At 44.4% G+C, this 19,809-nt stretch overlaps 2 protein-coding genes and 1 non-coding gene across 7 annotated transcripts in view; 2 read left to right on the top strand and 1 right to left on the bottom strand.

The window, feature by feature from the left end:
• Positions 1–696: 696 nt before the first annotated feature.
• On the bottom strand, positions 697–14,675 carry dennd3a (DENN/MADD domain containing 3a). Of its 3 annotated transcripts, XM_055512748.1 has the most exons (31): positions 14,497–14,675; positions 13,452–13,503; positions 12,763–12,850; positions 12,189–12,344; positions 11,963–12,098; positions 11,483–11,598; positions 11,266–11,396; positions 11,050–11,161; positions 10,822–10,941; positions 10,638–10,736; positions 10,416–10,535; positions 10,069–10,184; positions 9,791–9,946; positions 9,564–9,660; positions 9,319–9,422; positions 9,013–9,218; positions 8,778–8,937; positions 8,492–8,648; positions 8,142–8,364; positions 7,284–7,363; positions 7,023–7,202; positions 6,730–6,900; positions 6,258–6,387; positions 5,922–6,029; positions 4,363–4,460; positions 3,110–3,264; positions 2,726–2,792; positions 2,516–2,588; positions 2,320–2,438; positions 2,105–2,242; positions 697–2,020 (listed from the first exon to the last, which is right to left on the bottom strand). In XM_055512748.1, exons 3-31 carry the CDS (start codon positions 12,841–12,843, stop codon positions 1,826–1,828), a joined length of 3,804 nt encoding a protein of 1,267 aa, XP_055368723.1. In that variant the 5' UTR covers positions 12,844–12,850; positions 13,452–13,503; positions 14,497–14,675; the 3' UTR covers positions 697–1,825. The 3 variants fall into 3 exon arrangements, with proteins under 3 accessions (XP_055368723.1, XP_029023250.1, XP_055368724.1); XM_029167417.3 differs by lacking the exon at positions 13,452–13,503; XM_055512749.1 differs by lacking the exons at positions 13,452–13,503; positions 14,497–14,675 and adding an exon at positions 12,936–12,955.
• Positions 14,676–15,210: 535 nt separating this feature from the next.
• trnah-gug (transfer RNA histidin (anticodon GUG)) lies at positions 15,211–15,282 on the top strand. The gene has a single exon. It is a non-coding gene; the product is annotated as a tRNA-His (tRNA).
• A 933-nt stretch (positions 15,283–16,215) lies between these two features.
• Positions 16,216–19,809, top strand: part of ptk2aa (protein tyrosine kinase 2aa) — a 38,876-nt gene continuing 35,282 nt past the window's right edge. For 2 of the 3 annotated variants that reach the window (XM_055512855.1, XM_055512854.1), the window contains exon 1: positions 16,216–16,409. The gene's annotated coding sequence lies outside the window, so the exon portion shown is untranslated. The remainder of the gene's footprint in view (positions 16,410–19,809) is intronic. The other variant, XM_055512851.1, reaches the window with a different exon arrangement.

The following is a 19,809-nucleotide window of genomic DNA, read 5'->3' as shown; positions in this document are numbered from 1 at the left end:
TGTGGAAAAACAGCTTTCAAATGAAGTGCTGCCAGCTCCTTAACATATAAGCACCCAAACAAATAACAGGTTTGTCTGTGCAGGACATGATGCAAAACACAGATGGGAGTGTTACAACTTAGAGTGAGGGAGAAAAGCCAGTGTCCTTAAATGGACAAATTAACTTTTGCATGTTCAGCAGCAGTCAGGTGAAGAAAAGCAAATGCAGCTTGACTTTCTGAGAGATAAAATGCAGTGCAAGTTATCACAATGAAAAATCATTTATCTTTTTGCCAACATAGTCAGACAAGCTGACACTGCCGAAATTTCAGTTTTGATCTGACACTGTGGCACAAACGGTGATCGAGTTGTTTTTTTCGCTTATACTGCTAATGTAAACCTAACTTTTTGTAAATAAAGTTGTGGATCAGAGGAAACCAGACCTGACCAGAATCTGCAACAATTCCTCCCAAAACTTAGAGTTGTGGGAGGAATTGTTTTCTTCTTGTGACATGGCTAAAAAACATAAAAAGAGGAATAACGCCACACAGTGATTTCCATCATTGCTTGACTTGTGTTGAGTAAAAGGAAACCAAAACCCCTTGTAATCCCATTCCAATTTCATAAACCTGTGAAAACTATTTGCTTATAGCTTTTACAGCATTCTGATATAGTACTGATCCACTTCTCTGAGGCATGAAATAAAAACAAACTCACTTTACAATTTGAAAGTGATCAAACTTTATTCATCCTTGGTTAAAACATCTTGTTAACTATATTTTTTATAAAGTCTTACAAACATAAAAAAGTGTAAATACGACTGTTAATCTGTCATTTATTAAAACATGTATTATTATATTAATGGTTAACAGTAACACTTTAAATATAAAATAAATATGTAATCGATGTATCAGCTCGGTTTGATCTTCGATTGAACATCCTGTGAATTTATCAACTACTTATAAAACCTCAAAATGAATCAAAAACTAAATATTTAATACAGAGGGGAGATTTTATAGCCAGATTGTGATTATTACATTTTACTTTCCCACAGACTCTCATATGTTGAAGCTCATGTAGGGAAAACAAGCAGGTCGGTATCTGGTCCCTGGGGGTTCCTTCTTATTTTTGTTTTTACTAAGTAATAAACTCCAGTTTTGGTGAGCTCTTTAAAACACCTCACTGTACATCACATCAGTGCTATGTTTCAGGTTTCTTGCCATCAACGTGTATCGCCTTCCATCACGTCTCCCCGTCACTCTCTGCCTTTCAGTGTCTGTTGAAGCACCGCTTTCATCAAAACAAACTTTAAAAAGGGCTTTTGCACAGCAGTGGTGAAACGTCCGGTCACAGGCGTTTTGTGTTTGGGGTAATCCGACTCGTTTGAACTGTGGAGATTCACCTGAAGCTCACAGTGGAAGACGGAGATCAGTCACACGGTGTTCCCACATAATACCAGTGTGGTTAAAGTATAAAGAAACAATAAGGTAAAGTACAACTACGAATATTAGAATGCAGAAACCTTTAGTAAAGTGAGGCAGAATGTGCACAATGCATTTTTACTCTATTTGTCCTTCATGTCACCCAACCGAAGAAAAGATCATCACCGCTTCATAGCAGGGGGCAGAAGCTGCTCAGCTGGTGAGACTTTATGTAAACATGTTGACTTAAACGTGATTCCTTCACATATGGTAGAAGCAGATTCAGGTCGAGACTCCAATTTAAAATATTATTACTTGCCATTCCTCCCAATCGCACTGATCTGTTCTGTTTTTCCCCCCACACACTCTCAGCCTGTCCTTCTCAGGGGGCAGTTTCAGGTGAATCCATTTCCACTTAAAAGCCTCTATTCCACCTTCCAGATAGCGATCTTTCCATCCTGCTTGCCAGCTCCGCTGAGCACGTAGCGGTCCTCGGCGGAGCAGAGGGCTTTCACCTTGTCATTGTGGCCGTGGAGCTCCTTCAGTACTTGGTGGGTCTCTGTGTCTAAGATGTACACCTTTCCTTTGGTTGAGCTGCGGCCCACACAACCGACCCACACCTGGATGATGCAGGCAGACAATGCACTGTCAGGGACATTATGCGTTTATAGACTTTGCAGGTTGCGTGTTCTCTGTGTGATGACCTGGTTTTTCACTTTAATCATGCAGTAACATCCGGTGCAGTCCTGCAGGGCCACGTGGTGGGAGGGTTTGCTAGCGTCCTTGACATGCCAGATACACACCTCTCCGAAGCCTATGCACACGGTCCACAGCTCGTCCCTCTGACGCACACACAAGCAGAAAACCATTGCAAACATGCGAACACGAATACAGAGGGAGCCTCACAGCAAACAGGTACCTCAGGTAAGACCAGCACAGAGCTGAACGTAGCTGTGGACCCGCTGGGCTGCTCTGGTGGCCTCAGACGACGCTTCACTGAGCCGCTCCTCCACACCTCCATTATAAGGTCTCTGGAGCCTGGACACAGACAGAGGAGGTTGATGGTTTCTGCTCGCTAGTCTCAGCCCCGAGGCTCTTGTAGATGTGAGGCTTACAGCACCACAGCGTTCCATCGCAGCTGTGAACAGACTGGAGGTGGTCACAGGAAAGACGAAACTGCTTCTTCACCTGAGAGGTTGGAAAATCACTATGGTCAAATATAAATCAGAATTTTCTTTAATAAGAGAGCAAATTTGCAGAGTTTAAAGGTCAAAGGTGATTAATTTAAAAAAAACTACTAAAATTAAAAGGTCTTATAAACTGACCTGTAGCGTTGACACCTCCCACATCATCACAGTTCCCTCTGCACTGCACGAGTACGCCACCTTCTGGCTAAAGGACAAAGTACAGACAATTTTTTGATGCACATTTAAATGCAATGACTAAATAAATAATAAATATCTCTAGCAGGGACTGAACTGGACTTTCAACTTAGCTCAATTAAGTATAGAACATAATTTATGGGCTTAAATGTACAATGCAGTTACTGTATACAATACAAAAAAGCATTTCAATACTAGTGTATTATTATTATTATTATTATTATTATTATTATTATTATTATTATTATTATTATTTGCTTCTTTAAATTGTGGTTATAAAAAATAAAACAGGATTAAATTATGAGCTCAGCCAACACTGGTCGTCACCTGTACTTCTCCGTGTCCAGTGCCAGTCCAGTGACCTCTGCCCTGTGCTCCGTCAGCTGTCTGTTACAGACCAGGGCCACCATGCTGATGATGTAGATGACAGAGTCCTGAGAGCCCATCCAGACCTGATCGCTGGAAACTCCCATCATGCAGTTCTGTGAACAGAGAAGGAAGACGCCTCAGTTACAGCACAAATATAACCTAACAATGTCCTGGTTCTGTATTCTGCTGTTCATATTTTATATTACTGACACAATGTATTCATTGGCACATTTTTATTTCTTTATGTAGTACACAGTGCAACTACTGAAAAAAAAAATCCACCCCAGCGCCCTTTGGTCTGGGGCAGGCCAGAGACTCATTCACCACCAGATGTACAGGCAGCGAGCGTAGAACCCGCCTCATGCCTCACCCCCCCTGGCATGCATCTACAGGTATGTCTAGGCAGCTTCTTCCATGGCCTTAAGGAGATGAGCATGGACATGAGGTTCGCGGTCATACTCTTTCCACCGCCATGACGACTGTGCAGCAGAAAGACGTTGCAAAAACTCAGGTTATTTGTAAACCAGTCACGAAGGAAGCTGACATTATATACTCTACAGTAAGGCTGCTCTGTACAGTGACGTTAAAGACACCGACCCGTTTTCCTCCCTGAAGGTTCTGATGATGGAGGCGACAGTGAAGCTCACTCAGATGTGGCTGCAGTCGTTGCCTCCCTCATCGTCACCATGGACAAGGACACGGTCAACTACAGGTTAAGTACAGTGGACACACGTGGTGTAAGAGAAATGCAGGGATTCGTGTGTAGAGTTCTGCTTTGAAATTGGCGTTATGGTTTTGAAAATTTAGGCCTGGTTAAAGTGTTTCAGCAATCAAGAAAAATTTGATTTGATTCTGGTCTGCAACTTGCAACTCGTCCAGTAGGTGGCGATGTCCGTCTTGTTTTCATAGGTTTCCACTCAACGCCATCCTAAAACCATGTGCTCAGATTGCAGGCGTTTTTTTAGGAACAACACATATTGCATTATGCAGCACTTCACTTCTATTTTGATCTTATCAGCTTTAACATTTCACACAGCTACTGGATAAATAGTTGTGATGTTGAATACATAGCCACAGTGTTTGCACACAGTTCACTACCAGGTTGAGACAAGGGAAAGCACACACACCATGTCTCTGACCTGCCTGTGCGCAGCTTGAGTCTGCTGCACACGTGTGTGTTTTGGCGTGGTGTCTCTGCGTGTCTTACTTACCAGTCTTGCATTACCGACTTGACAGGTGTGTGTGAGGGACCAGCTGGAGGCATCGAACACCATCACCTTCCCACCACCCACAGACACCCACAGCTGACCTGGGACACACACGCAGCATTCGTCAGCTATTTCTCAACACCTTATCGCAGACGTGTGAACCACAACTGCAAGTGTTTACTCTTTCAAAAGGCAGGGAAGAAATATGAGAACCAAAAGAAACCTGCTGAAGCATCATTATATGCAGTTAACTAATATTAATGATGCACTGTAAACACACTTGTATCATAAGATGCTTCTCAGGAGTTTCACACAAAGTTCCACCACTTTGAATGGAAACACTTTCAGTCTTCTGCAGCCTGGCTCCACCCAGGCTTCACCTAACGGTCCGGTTTCCCCCAACGTATTCATTGCTATTTAAAAGCTCAGCCGGTGGAAAAAGGACAGTAACATCCTGTATTTAATATGCAGGCAACCAATGGGACAGAACGGAGGGAGCTTGACGTTGAAAGAGAGCGAAATGAGAAGGGGGCAGCATCGGAGGAGTGTGCTGGCCGCGCGCCATGAATGCAATCCACTGACCTATATTCCAACTAGAGTGCGAGTCATAGAGAGAGAGAGAGAGAGAGGTGGGCAGGGAGGGTCTGAATACACACATTTGTCCCTCCAGCGAAAGGGAACTCAAAAAGCTGAAGGCAGAACTGGGCCGTGTCTGTGAGCTCCTTCTGGAGGCCGGCCTGCCACCAGTCGGGCATCTAAGTGGCCCCAGATGGTCGGTCCACTGAAGGCCACTCATTTGTTCTGCTTTTTCAGTCTTCCTGCCACGCAGTGCCGTCTGCGGGCACCCCCTCCTTCTTTAGAAAATCAAAGCAACAGTAAACAACTCTAGTTTTTGAAGGTCAATTTTAATGACTGCGATTTCCGCACCGGTAAAGGAAAAACCACCATAAAGTGTCTTAGTAAAGCTGTGGACCAGCCCACAGGGCAGAACCAGCTTCAGTCTGCCACAAATCACAGCTGGACTCAGCTGATATGGAGAGAGCTGGACCTTCCACAGGCGTCCAGCTGGATTTAGTCAAAGCATATGTAGCAACGTCATCAATCTGCAGTTATTATCATAAAGTTGTGTAGAATATACCGACGGTAGAGAGCAAAGATCCACATGAGGGGCATCACACCAACATAACATGGACCTTTTCATGATTGTCCTTAAAAAACGTGAACTTCATAGTTTTCCTGTGTTTTTAGCCTTGAAGAGAGGGCTCCATCATAAAACATTGTTAGCTTCCTATTGTAAATGACACCCGAGAAAGATTTTATGACAGCGTGTGTTATAAGATTTGAGTATGAGGTAATTACGAAGCAAAGGTCATATGTGTGTGTGTGTGTGATGTGATGTGATGACATATCCCCGAAACTCACAAGGACTATTAAAACACAGACAGAGTAACCTGATGCGTGTCATAGCTGTGACCATAAGAACCATGAGGTATTACTTGGTTTCAGGATGCCCTCAGGAGCCCAGTGTGTGTGTGTGTGTGTGTGTGTGTGTGTGTGTGTACCTGGTGTGTATAAAAGCACATCCACCGCTTGAGGAGCAGCAAGTTCCAGGCAAGGGTTAATTTTGTGTTTCAGTGTCTCTGCTGTCGTCTTAGGAACCATCATCGGCACTAGAGACACACAAAAGGCAGGTAACCAAGCTTCCCCAGGTGAATTCATATTACAGAGCATCTGAACAGGTTTAACACCAGCTGAAAATCAAAAATCATTCTCTAGTCCCACATTATTACACATTATATCTGCTGCCGATTGATCACCATCTTGACTAGAAGTTAGTTAACGAAGTGAATGATAAAATAAAGGCAAATAAAGACCCTATAATCAACGCTCAGCTCTACCTTCCATCTTGATGCGGTCAAAGTGGGCCAGCTTGGACGCAGCAAAGATGGCCTTACTGCTCTGGAGGCTGCCCACCACCGCGTCCATCAGCAAAGCGTTGGTCAGAGCCTGCTGCATTAACTGTGGGTCCTGGGGAGACAGTGAATAAACTCGCCATGTGACAGTGTGGGAAGGAAAAAACACTGACACATCTGCATTTCGTGCTTGTTCATGTTGTGAGACAGGCTCGTTAGTGTCTGATTCACATACTCAAAATAAAAGGAACTGTGACATTACAGCAAATGTAAATGAGACAAGTGGGTAAAAAGACATCTGGTTTCACAAAGGAAATCTTCAGTGTCTGAATCTATTGTCACACACAGATTTGACTGATAACACACACAATGAAAGAACCCAGACACGGAATTATTTTTCTTTCACATGTATCTCCTAATATCACTTCTTTAACTGTACTGACATCAACTCACGCACCTTGTGTCGGTCAGCCATGTTGCGCCCAGCCCACATTTCTTTGATCATCAGGTTCCAGAGTTCAGTTTCTGTTTTCAGATTGGCCTCGAACGCCTCTTTCCTTCCCCGAACCCGCAGCTTCAGACTGGGGATCCGCAGCAGCAGGAAGGGAGCGGAGGACACCTTCACCTCCTGAAGAGCAAGTGAAGTAATGGAAAAACTCCTTTAGCTCTTCCACACCCTCCTCCATCATATTTAGAAGCACTCAGGAACCTGCGTGACAGTAATCCCTACACAGGAAAGGCCTCTCTCACCTCTAAATCGCGGTACTGGGCCACCTCCACATATCCTGGTCGGCCATCGGTCAGCAGGAAGAGCCGTCGTTGGGTCATGGCGATCTTCCCTACGCCCCGACTGGTTTTGACGGAGGAGGACAGCTTGAAGACACACTCGCTGGGCTCAATATGCTCCAAGACAGACGCAGGCAGACACACCTGGAAGCCCAGAGAGCGGTCACCATCGCCGTCAGTCAACTTACTGTACACTTGCAAGCAAAGCATATTTGGAGTACAGACCTCCTGCGCCTCAGCTTCAGTCTCCTTCCAGATGGTGTAAAACACTCTGAACAGATCTGGGGCAACCTGCTTCTGTTGGCCTTTAGCAAACGCACACGCAAACACGCGCACACACACGCGCACACACACGCGCACACACACGCGCACACACACACGCACACACACGCGCACACACACACACACTTAACAAATTAACATTATGCATTAACATCCATATTGTGAAACTAGAAAGTTCAGTTTGATGATGAATGAAAGCCAAATCACAAAACAAAAGGAAAAGTTTTTTAATTAAGTGAACAGGACTTTAAAATCTTTTTCCAATAACACAATATGGACTGAACGATAGGACCACAGCTCTTCCTGCTTCCCAGCTCAATATTTTCTTTAACCTCGGCTTCATGTCATCTCCCTCATATCTTAAATCAAAAATAAATACCCCTCACTCCACAAAGTTAATGACTCACTTCCTTAAATCCCAGACAACAGGATTGACTCTAAATTACAGGAATTTTGTCTTATAACTAAAAGGTCTAAATCAAAGTGATATCTCAACAGTAAAAAAGTGGTCACCAGTCAGTCTGAATCATATACTGTGGCTAATTATCATATAATTCAACCAGCCAGCAGCTGAGTGCCTGTAAATGACGGCTGATCTGCTACAGTACTTGACACACACAATGACAAACACTCTTCAAGAAGCAGTGAGGCAATGATTAACCTGAGGAGTCAATGTTTGCCAGGAAAAAGCAGAAGCAGGGGTTTAGCACAGTGTTTCCGTGAGTGGGTGCATGAAATGAATGTATAACAACTGTATGCGTCCATACCATAGATGTATGCACGCGTGCATGCAGCACTCACCCACAGTCAGAGCATCAAACAGCTTGTGTATGGCTCCCTGGTCTTTTACGATGCCGGACTCCTGCACGCATTTCACAAACTCCTCCAGCTGCATGTATTTTTTCGGCAGCTGAAATCGCTTGACGGAATCCTCCTCGGCGCTGTTGCCGTGGTGAGCGCGTTCCCGCTCCTGGTCCCTCCTCACGCGACTTATCAGCCGCTTGATTTCTGGTCGTCTGTCCACCTGGGGACAAAAGTCATGTGTGTATTAATAAATCCAGATAATCTCGTTTAATTTAAAATGTATTCACAGATTATTAACTACAGAGAATCCAGGCATAACAAGTTTCTCATTCATGACTTCAACTGACCTGTAACCGTTCAACTTCTGGGAGGGAGTCGACCAATGACTTAACCATCTGCGAGGGGAAAATATCTGCGTCGGTCTTATAGAGACTCTGGAAGTCCTCCAGCGCATCCAGGCGCCTGTTGGACACGGTGTTCACCAAACCACGCATGTAGTGGTACCTGCTCAGAGGCAGAGAAATCAAATGAAATTAAAAAAAATCCTTCTATTATTTGTTTCATATTGAACCAATACAGTAATGAAACCAATAGTAGATTGTAGCTGTAACTGTTGTGGTCTTCTCACAGCACCTGGCCAGCAGAGAGGACTTGTCAGGAGGTGTAGCGGTAATGGCCCGCCCCAGTAAAGCCACCATGTCAGAATAATAGTTCTGGACATAGTGATAGGCCAAAGGAGGAGGGAAATCCGGGAGATTAAAAACCTTCACCGCTTCCTGAGGAGACTTCAGCCCTGAAGGGTGGCAGGAGAGATCTTAGCAGGCTTTTAATGGACTCTATCCAGCTGTTTGTTTCTATGGGTACTGACCGAAATCAGGAGTCACTTTTCTAAGAGAGGCAGGTCTTTTGAGGCTGAGGGCAGTCACACAGTCACAGGCGGGTTGATCCAGGTTAGGCAGACTGGCTCCAAGCCTCTTACTGAGGCGGTCGGAAGGGCTGATGTAGCTGCGGTACCCGGTCCTGGACAGGTCAGACACGGGAGGACGCCGAGGGGATTCTGTCATTGCACGATTCCTGCAGGGCGAAGCCACGGGTTGAAATGTTGGAGATCAGATTTCTGCCAGTAGGCTGATGACGTGACGCGTTTACATCGCTGTCCGTACCGGCAACATACCTGTAAACACTGTTGCGTGTGTTCTGCTCCATGCGGCTGAAGGAGTCCCACTTCCTGTTGAGCCGGTCTCGCAGGAATGAGTGAAAGATATGAGTTTCCAATACCTGGGGAAAACCCAAAGAGAAAAGTCACACAGCCACTCAGGCCTAGTGTGTGTGTGTGTGTGTGTGTGTGTGTGTGTGTGTGTGTGTGTGTGTGAGCGTACACTGTTACAAGATGCTGTGTTCGTAGACGTGTGAATGCACCTTTTTGTAAAAAGCCTGGTCCGACGGCTCTCTGGTCCTCAGAAACTCCTCGCTGTTAAAAACTCTATGTTCGTGGCTTAAAAAGTCCTGGACGCCTCTGATAAAGTGCCAAGCAGGCACCCGAAAGAGAAACAGACGCAGGATGATCAACATCAGTGTAAACCTTGGAGATATTTCACATTCCTTTCCTCGGGGGTTTCTGGTTCCCTTGACGAGCCCCACTGTACCTGAAGATGTTGACCACTAGCTCCAGGGCGATGTTTTGGATCTGTGCGTTCAGCCGCCTCTGCCAGTCCCTGCGTTGGCCTCGCAGGGCATTGACATCGGTGCCGGCTCCAAGGTGACACAGCTCCAAGTCATAATGAAGCTGGAGGCACTCTGACCTGAAGGATGGAAGAGCTATTTAGTCCAGAGATTCCTCCTTCATTGTTGCATTTGGTATTTAATTTAGTTAATTAATACTATTTGTAATCATTTATAAATAATATTTAAAAAATAATTGTACCTTGATATGAAGATCTCAGTTGCAGCCAAAGGAACAGCTGGAAGGTCATCTGGTTCAGACCATGACGCCTGAATGATGCCATCGTCAATGTTGACCAGGATTAAGTCCTCTGTCTCCTACACACAAAGATAAACAGACATTTACCACCAGTTATTGGACGAAAAAAAAACATCTGACACAGCTTCACCTTCTGACAAGGTGAATTCTTCATAGTACTCATAAATAAACAACATTCAAGCATAATCTGAATTTCTCATGTCCTCAAAAACTCACAAATTACCACCTTTGAACACACAAAAATACAATCTGCAGTAGATCAAACAAAGACAGTAGCACTGATTACTGACTTCAGCAACCTCTTCAAAATGACTGATGTGACAGCCCATCAGAAAGGCAGTAGGAGCCATGAGGAAGTCCAGCATTCCTCCAGCCAAGACAGGAACATAGGGCTGCTGCCAGGACAGAGGCTGAAAGAGAGGCCACAGGTGGACACACTGGATAAAATACAGCATTCACATTCAACACTGCAAGGGTTGAAGTTTCCAGTCATAAAACTTTCCTGTACTAACCCGCAGATAAAGCAGCAAGCTCTCGGCAACCAGAGTGAGTCTGGCCCAGTCGGACGAGAAGAAAACCATCCTCTGTTCTTGGAGGAGGCAGGACAGCAGCTACAGACAGGAAAGCAAAATCACTGACGTTTCTGAGACTTGGTTCGTGCTCAACCTTAAGGAGCAGCCCTGCGTTCGGCCGTACCTGGAGCAGCGTTGTGTGTGTGAAGCAGAGGAAAGGCAGATGCAGGTCGATGTCGATGACGGGGCTGTCCTGGTCCTCTCTGGATGGAAGAACTATCTGAAGAGGACGGAGGCTGAAGGCCTAACAAACACACACACAATCACATATTAATCACTGGCAGCAGGGTGAGCATCGAACAGAAAACCAGAGAGAAGGAAGGAAGGGAGGAGGAACAGGAAGCGTTCTGACCACATGGAGCTGCCCAGGCGGCGGCAGGGGCACGAGTGACAGCTTGGCTGAAAACTCCTTGATCGTTTCCTCAAAGTCAGCTTGTCGGGCTGTCCGCAGCTGGGCCAGGAGGCTGAAGGAGTGGAGGTAGGAGACAGGGCAAGCGGTACGAATAAAACACTGTTTGTTTGCGTTACAAGAGACAAGGCTGAGTTTTTAAGTATTTTAATAAGTTACCAAGACAAACTGTCTTTCAGGGCATTGTAGTAGGGGAACTTGGAGATGACGCACACAGCGAAGGGGGCATAGAGACGGGACTTTGATGAATTCCATCTATGGCCATTCTGCACAGCACCTTCCAGACAGGACTGAGGGATCAGGGAGAAATGAGAACCAACTCTGTGCGTTCACCAGAGTCTGCCTGAGTGTGTGTGTGTGTGTGTGTGTGCGGTACCTGAACAGCTCTGTAGTGCTGCACAACAACGCCGTGGGTTCGGTTCCCGAAGAGGTCGGTAAAGACCAGGAAGTGGTAACCGTCCTCTTTGTGCTCATTGGTCAACTGAAGACCGCCTGTGAAAATCAAGAAGTGTCTCAAGACGTGCCTAAAACCACAGCAGAGCCACATGGCACAATAAGCCGTGTGCAATCACACCTAGCCTTACAAAAGCACACAACTAGAGCCGCTTAAACACGCGTTTTACTGGTTGAGGAAAGTAGACAGCGAAATGAAATGACTGATGGCTTGATTCGAGTGTTCAAAACCACAGTGCGGTAAGACAGTGATCTGCCACAACATGATATTATCTGCTTGGATCAGTCTAAACGTGTGACTGTGTGCATGTAACACCACATGCCGACGTCGCTTTTTTTTTGGTCATGTGTGGAGTTTAAATGAGAACACACTGCACCCGGAGTCAAAGAAAACACACTCTACCAGGGAAACAGAGCTGAGGCAAGGCAATGAGATCCAGATCCTTCGGAACGCTGATGTCCTCTGTGGCGGAGGACACGTCGGCGCGATTGAGCGTGTCTCCATTAGACGACGCCTCGGCCCCACGGTCCCGCCTCTTCTGCGAACACACACACGAACAGACTGTGCACACGCAGTTCCAGCACATCTACGTGTCAGACGAGAGGTCCCACAAAGCCCATCCTCACACCTTCTTGATGAAGCTCTTCCTCCGCTGGACACGGCTGAACGCGGGGCCAATGGCGTGGCTTGAGTGGGTCTCCTTGGAGACAAACGGCGGCGCGTGGACCTGCAGCACCTCCGCCTCCAGCAGGAGCTGCTCGTCCAACTTGGTCTGCTGATGGAGCTGAGACACCAAAATGAAGATCACTGCCACATGTTTGCGCTTCAGTTAAAAAGTGTGGTGCTTCTCTTCCACCAAGCCTTCACATATTTATTTAAAACCTAAATCCTAGAGCTTGAAAAACATTCACACTGAACCATTATTGTTGTGGAGATGAACTGCCAGGTGATAAAGGCCAAACCGTAACCTGACAGCAGTAGTGCCCACTGTCAGGAACCTGCCTGGCATTTTGTGGCCATGGCAACCACCTCCCTCTTTAAAGACCAATACCCTTTCTGTCATTTCAGTGCAGACTCGGTGAGAAGCAACATTCACATACACTTCCTGAATACAGAAAAGCTAACGGTCCCGTGCAAACACACCTGGCACTGTCAAAACTGCAGACACTACATACCACTAGATGTTGTGTGGGTTTATTTACCTGGAATACGTCCCGAAGCTTATCACTGGAGGCCCCGAGCACCACACATGCCTCCAGGAGTCCAGACGGGAGCTCCGCCATCCCAGAGCTAAGAACACAACAAAAAGGCCTCTTAGTGGTCGGTGACATCATCAGTCAGTGACAGAAGGTTAACTTTTCGTTTATGGTCTCACTGTATGGATCATGTAATAGGCTGGAGATCTGCACAGGGTGCTCCCCACCTCCCCACAACCTGAAACAGCATGAGTGGTTAAGAGGACGGATGGATGAATAGCATCACCGTGACTCACAGCCGATGCTGATCTCATCTAACCGAATGACAAAACGAGAACTTGAGAAACTCGCCGGGTCAAATATAGCCCCCACAAAACCCATGAGAATATTTGCAGAGACTTACTGTAAGATATTGCATACATCGAAACACCAACAAATCAAACAAACCACAATTTCCTCCAGATGCAAAGTGGATGTGACAGTACATGGATGTGAACAAAGAGGAAGAAAGCAACATGTGAGAAACACCACTGGTGTTAAACAACATTCTGTTCAGTGCCAAGACATTTTCACACATTAATAGATATTTAGGCAGGTTATTTCTGATCATGCAGGTTGTTGACAGATTTCATACAACTGAGCTGAAATTCATTCTTCTCGTGGCAAGTGCAAAAGTGCTGCTAGGATCCACTTACCCAGTAGTGAATTATCAACATAGTCCTCAGCAATCTGCCTACCAGTACCCATCTACAATGTGTGTGTCAGAGAGAGCAAAGTAAAAACACACATCTGAATTGCATTAGCTCCTCTCAAATATTCAGTCATCTCATTTTCTAACTATTTGCTTCATTATCTCTTTTTTCCAGCATCTGCTTTGTCATTTTCTCCTCTTTCCCCTCCCTTGACACATTTGTCTGCTTTGTTTCATTCTCTCAGTCTTCAGGCCATTCCGGCCTCTAACTAACAACCCTGCTGTGTCATAGACACACACACACACACACACACACACACACACACACTCTTGAGTCATTCATTCCCGAAACCCCCTCATTTTGTAAACTCTGCATGTGTTTCTAAGTGTTTCTAAGTCCAGAGTACCAGAGTACTTCGGGCCCTTGAACCTCATAACAATACAGCTGAGACTTTATAAGCGATCGCTGCTTTGAGGAGGTCGCCCCATGCTGTGAGACACATACCTTCCAGGGCCTTTAACAAACAAGTTTGGCTTCATATATCTCACAGAGGTAGCTAACAACAGGTCAGTTCTGAATGTAAGTCAGGTGAAACTGTACACTGGTAACATTGTTGCCACTTCAGTGACAACTCCCTTAATATTACTGTGTACGTATTGTTTTTCAAATCACTGGGATGACTTAAAGTTCTTCATTTAAATATTTTAGTGATGCTAAAATGTATGAACACACACCCACAAAGTTTTGCACAGTGCTGCTCAGAATCAGATATCACCATCAGGTATCTTAAAAGGAGGAGTTGTGCATGATTGTTAGCTGAGCTGTTCTGGGACACAGGAAGGGAGTAAATTCTTCACATTTATTAGGCAACACACACAGATTACTGAAGTTTGCCCTGTTTTATGATTAAACTACAGCTGTTTATACAAAGAAATGAAAGTGGCAGATTTTAGACAATCCAGTTCATAACATAACATGATGACACCTTTACGGTAAAGCGGGTGATTGGCATGAAACAGGCTGAGTCAGATTCCTCCAACACACTCACCGTAAGTTACTCGATCATTTCCAGCGGCCCGCGGTGAAGTTCGTGGCTGCAGCCCGCTGAGTGAACCCGTCCAAACGACTCCGCGACGAGCTTCGTGCAACGTTACGCTGTGATCCAGACGCCTCTGACACGACTTTGCCGCTTCTCTCTATCAAACTCGGAGCTGGCGCTAAGTTGCACTTCCTGTCCGCCACTTCAAAATAAAAGCCTTTTCCTCGTGCGCTAAGTCAGCTATATATAAAGTCGGCAGTGGCGCCATCTACGGGACATTTGTGTGCCCTGCACGTGAGTGCGACTCTGGGATAAATAAATAAAAAAGTTAATACACAGTTATTTTTATTATTTGGGCCTTACTTTTATGAGACACGAGGCACATCTTTTTGACTTCTAATATATTTCCCAGCTGATGGAGAAGAATATTCCTAGATTAAATCGGGGAAGTGTGAGTAAGAATCAGAATGAAAGCTTGAACGTCTCTGAAGTACTCAGTATTGCAACTTTATCGAAGTAAATTTTAAAAAGTTTCAGAAATAAAAATATGTCAAAATAACTGACACGAAGAGACCATTAACTAATTTTGTTGCACATTCAAAAAAGCAGTAGATTATCAGTAGTAGTATTTAGTCACTTCTCCGGAGCTTTATATGAAATTCAGTCAATGACATGTGTTGAGGAGGTCAATACGTTGTTTCGGAACAAGCGAAGGAGTGGCCAGCCGTGATCGTATAGTGGTTAGTACTCTGCGTTGTGGCCGCAGCAACCCCGGTTCGAATCCGGGTCACGGCAGCTGTATTTTATTAAGGTGGAAACAAATTGGTAATCTATGTACATTTCGCAGCAAGTATAAAATAATATTAAACCACATAGTACTTTTGTCAATGTTGTCCTAGCTTTTTCCAATCCCTTAGTATACTACGCAAACCTTAAAATTAAAACATAGAAATCAGTAAAATCACTGCAATGAAAACAAAAAAATCTCTCTGCAATTATTTCTTTTAGCGCTAGGTGTCGGATTTGAGCCAGTACAAAGCCGACACAGCATTAACAACCGCAGGCTAAAGTTGTGAGACTTAATTTAAAAGTCATCAGAGTTACAGTAAAATGTGTCATAGTGTCTGTGAGGCGCATGCAATAACAAAACTGTTTTAATAATCGTGGCAGTGTTTCTAAGGAGTGAAAATTGTGTAGAGTTTCTTAACCCTATACACACTGTAACCTACTGTCTTTTTATATATCTTATTTATCAATATCTTGACATGTCGACCACGAGTGCTGTTTTCTGTAATGAACAGATGTGGAAGAAACGCAGAAAGAGATAAAATGGCCGGTGTCAGAATGAAGTTTATAGAATAAAGCCTAATTTTTCTCCATCCTCTCCTCTTTCTCATTTGACATAACAAGTGAAATGACCCCAGACTAAGAAACTTCTTAAGGAACATAAAAATGATCATTTTGTGTCTTTCAAATATGTTCAACTATTAATTAAGTGCAAACTGCTACTTATTGAGCAACGTTTTCATTTTCACCGCTAGAATGAATTCGTGGACGAGGCTGCCTCCCGTTTCAGCGTCTCCACATCCACTCATTCATGGGCCGCTGTTCATTGTGCCCGAGGCAAGGCTTTCCTCTCGGGGAGCAGTTTGATCTGCCTCGCGCTCCCTCCCTCGCGCCCCCTCCCTCCCTCCCTCCCTCCGCGCAGCCAGCAGCCATATTGGAATGCTGGATGTGGAGAGGGGGAAGCAGGAACAGGCGACGAGGGAGCGCGAGCGAGCAACGGAGATAGACCGGAGCGAAAAAAACACCATCCGCAACTACCCCCAGATACAATAACGGATTATTTACTGACTCTGAACGTCTTCTCGGTCCCATAAAGTCAACACAAACCTCCCAGACGTGTCCGGGAACAAGTCAAGGCAAGTGTTGCTGTGTTTTCGGGATTATTTCAAGAGCTGAAAGATATTACGGGATGCGGCGGTTTAACTAACGTTCGTCCCGGCTGCCCGTTAGCTGTTTTTGCCGTGTTTTCCCCAAATGCCTCGTCCAGTTTGACACATGTCTCATCTCATAGAAACTGTCTTCGCTGAGGCAGCGAGGGCGCAGGTTTTTCTTTTAGTAACTTGGAGCAGTGGAGGAGCAGTGACCCGCCGCCACCAAACTCAGTCACATGTGGCGTTAAAGCTAACCTGAAGATCCGTGCGCTTAAGTCTCCGTTTGTCCCGTTAGCTAACGCTGTGTAGGACGCATTCACTGTCTGCTGGTCCGTGATTTATCTGCCGAAGAACCGCTGAGTCCTTTCTTCATGCGGCAACTAGTTATGTGTTACGTTTAAACTTTCGCAAACTCAGCCAATTGACCCAAATGTGTTGTTTTTAGTCAATTAACGCGTTATTACCCTACATTATGGCTCCGATAAACATTTATGATTTTTGTCAATGAGTCAATAATGAGTCAACTATTCAACTAATTCAAACAGGTTAAAAACACGGCTTTCATCTTTAATAACGTAACCTACTATAAACTTCTTAAATTCGTGTTCATACAGATTTGGTTTAAAAAGCAGTTTTATCTTAACCTCGTGGCCCAAACACATCATGTCAGCACACTCCGAACTTTAAAGTTGGTGGCAATACAGCTTAACCTTCACGCATTTGTGCCCAGTGCTCTAAAAATGCTGCAGTGCTGAGTCTGATTCCCCTCCGCTTCATATTCCAGATGCAAGAATAGCTAATGAATTGCAGGACCCCGGGGCCAATGAGGCTACAGCCTTTTGCTTTATATAATACAACTGCCGTCCTGTAATTTAGCAGTTGCAGTTCAGTGCACAAGGTAAATGTGCCAATACTAGAGCAATATTGGCTCTCACTCATTGACAGCAGTTTGTGCATATGTGCATAACCCGTAGCCCACCTATCATCTGGGGACGGCTCCAGCACCTTGTCAACCTTATGAGGGAAAGCAGTTCAGGGAAATGGATGAATGGATGACCTTTGTCTCATTCGTGTGCTATGTAGTGAGTAATACTGCCTCAGATTGGCATCAAAAGACCAAAATGAAATCAGCGCAATCTATTATTACCTTCTGTGTGTCAAACAAGTTGAAAACAAGAAATGTTTTTCATTAATTTCTGGCTTAAAGGATTTTCTTGATCTGGATTTTTAAGTAAATTTTATTCTTTGCACTTCTCTAGAACTGTTTGAATATGGTTTGGTATTAATAAGCTGCCAAGAGTGTACAGTAAATAGCTACACCTTTGTAGTTGGACTCTCCTCGTGGCAGGTCTGCTGCAGACTAATGCAGGCGTGGTTGTGTGTGTGTGTGTGTCAGTGTGTAAATTGCAGAGCAGTGCAGGAGGCCTGTATTTATAGAAACACTTGACTACGCTCAGAGATCTTACAGGAGCTGTCCACTCCATTGCACAGGACTCATCCATTTGTAAATCTATTTCTTGTCTTGTTTGGTACCAACATGGTTGTTCTCTGTTTTTGTCCATTTGTTTTTCTGTGTATTCTGTAATTTGTGAGGTTATTTCGGCAGAAAGAGACAAACTGAGTCGAAAGACAAGAAAGTAATAAAAAGTAATATAAAGTAATAAAAGTGCCGTCTAGTTTTAGTAGATTGCAGTATGTGCTGTGACTCATAACTAGTGATGGCGTGTGTGTGTGTGTGTGTGTGTGTGTGTGTGTGTGTGTGTGTGTGTGTGTGTGTGTGTGTGTGTGTGTGTGTGAGATGAGGAATACATTATATCAAATCAAGTCATTTATTAGAATTTGCAGTTTTGACATTTTTAAAATACATGTCTGTTGTCTTCTTAACCAACTCAGTTCTTCCAGTGATTGTCCATTTTGTACCTTCAGGTATGAGCGGGTCCAAGCAGTTTTCCCATGTCCTGCACAAATGTATGAATGCTCTTTGCAAAAGAATGAACAGTTTAACTGAAAAACTGTGATTCTTTGTTTTGCACTAATGTGATTTGTATGTGTGACTAACAGTGTGGTTATACATGAGTGTATACATTCTGAATCTATTAAATGAATTCTATCTTCTGTTGAACTAATTGCCCTGTATCCTGCTGCATGTGGTTTCAGCTGGGAAGGAAAATAAGTGTGTGTTTGTGTGTTGGTTTGGAAACAGGAGGCTGAATGAAGGTCCATTCCCTTCTGGGTTGGATGCATTCAGGAAGCAGCCCCCACACCCCTCCATATATATACACACACACCCACACACTGCAGTTACTGTACATCCTTAAACATGCTGCGTCCCTCAGGAGCTGAAAGGAAAATGCCTTTTTCCTCTTCGGCAGCAGGGCTACTTAGACTTCTTCAGCTGTGTGTGTGTGTGTGTGTGTGTGTGTGTGTGTGTGTGTGTGTGTGTGTGTGTGTGTGTGTGTGTGTGTGTGTGTGTGTGTGTGTAAACAGCATCTTGGTTTTGTTAGATGAGAACTTTTTTGAGCTCAATAATAGTGTGTATATGAATATATGCGCATTCTCGTGATTGTCTTGGTGGATTTAAGGCCAAATTATCAAAATAATAATAATAATTGACTCTATTTACATATTTGTATATATTGTTTGCAGTTATTAATTTTTTAGTATTGAACTTGGCTGAAGATGCTTTAGTGGTTGTACAAGACCATGTGCAGCATTGTGTTTTGCTGCGTGTACTGAAATTTGTTACAATGGCAGGAAATTACATCATAGTAATGACTTATCCCTCCTTAGGGCATGCACACACACAAGAACAGACACACATACTCAGAGTAAGATATCTTAAGTCATGCAGGCTGCTGGTGCAGCATGTCAGATAGTGAGAAATTAAACTGGGACACAGTGATTCCCTTTGGTATAAATGTATGTACTGTATGTTTAAGCTTGACTCACGAGCTCAGCTAAGCTTCTACAAAAGAATACTGGTTCACATTTATAAAACCTATACCACCAAATAACAAATATTATGAATATGTGTTACATCTGCCTTTGTATGTTTTATTTGAGAAGGCAGGCAGCTGTGACACTGCAGTGAGTCAGAGAGGGAGAGATTAGGGAATAAGAGTCAAAAGAGATGAGAGATTGAGAAAAGACCCCAAAAACAAGTGGATGAGTCAAGATAAGGGTGAAAGAAAGGAGGAAAAATCCCCCTAAGATGTAATATAGTCCTAAACACAGAAAGTATGTAAATGCCTCTGCATGTGCTAAAGGGTCAGTACCCACCGAATTCAAATCAAGTTATTTTCACGCAGTCAAACAAACATTGGTGGAAGGTTTAATTTAGCCCTACTGTGTTCCTTTGGTCAGCTATTCATCCATTTAGTGTTTC

This window comes from Betta splendens, chromosome 11 (genome assembly GCF_900634795.4).
Source record: "Betta splendens chromosome 11, fBetSpl5.4, whole genome shotgun sequence".
Lineage (NCBI taxonomy): Eukaryota > Metazoa > Chordata > Actinopteri > Anabantiformes > Osphronemidae > Betta > Betta splendens.
The sequence above is the reverse complement of the archived record's forward strand: the minus strand, read 5'-3'. Positions and strand labels throughout refer to the sequence as shown.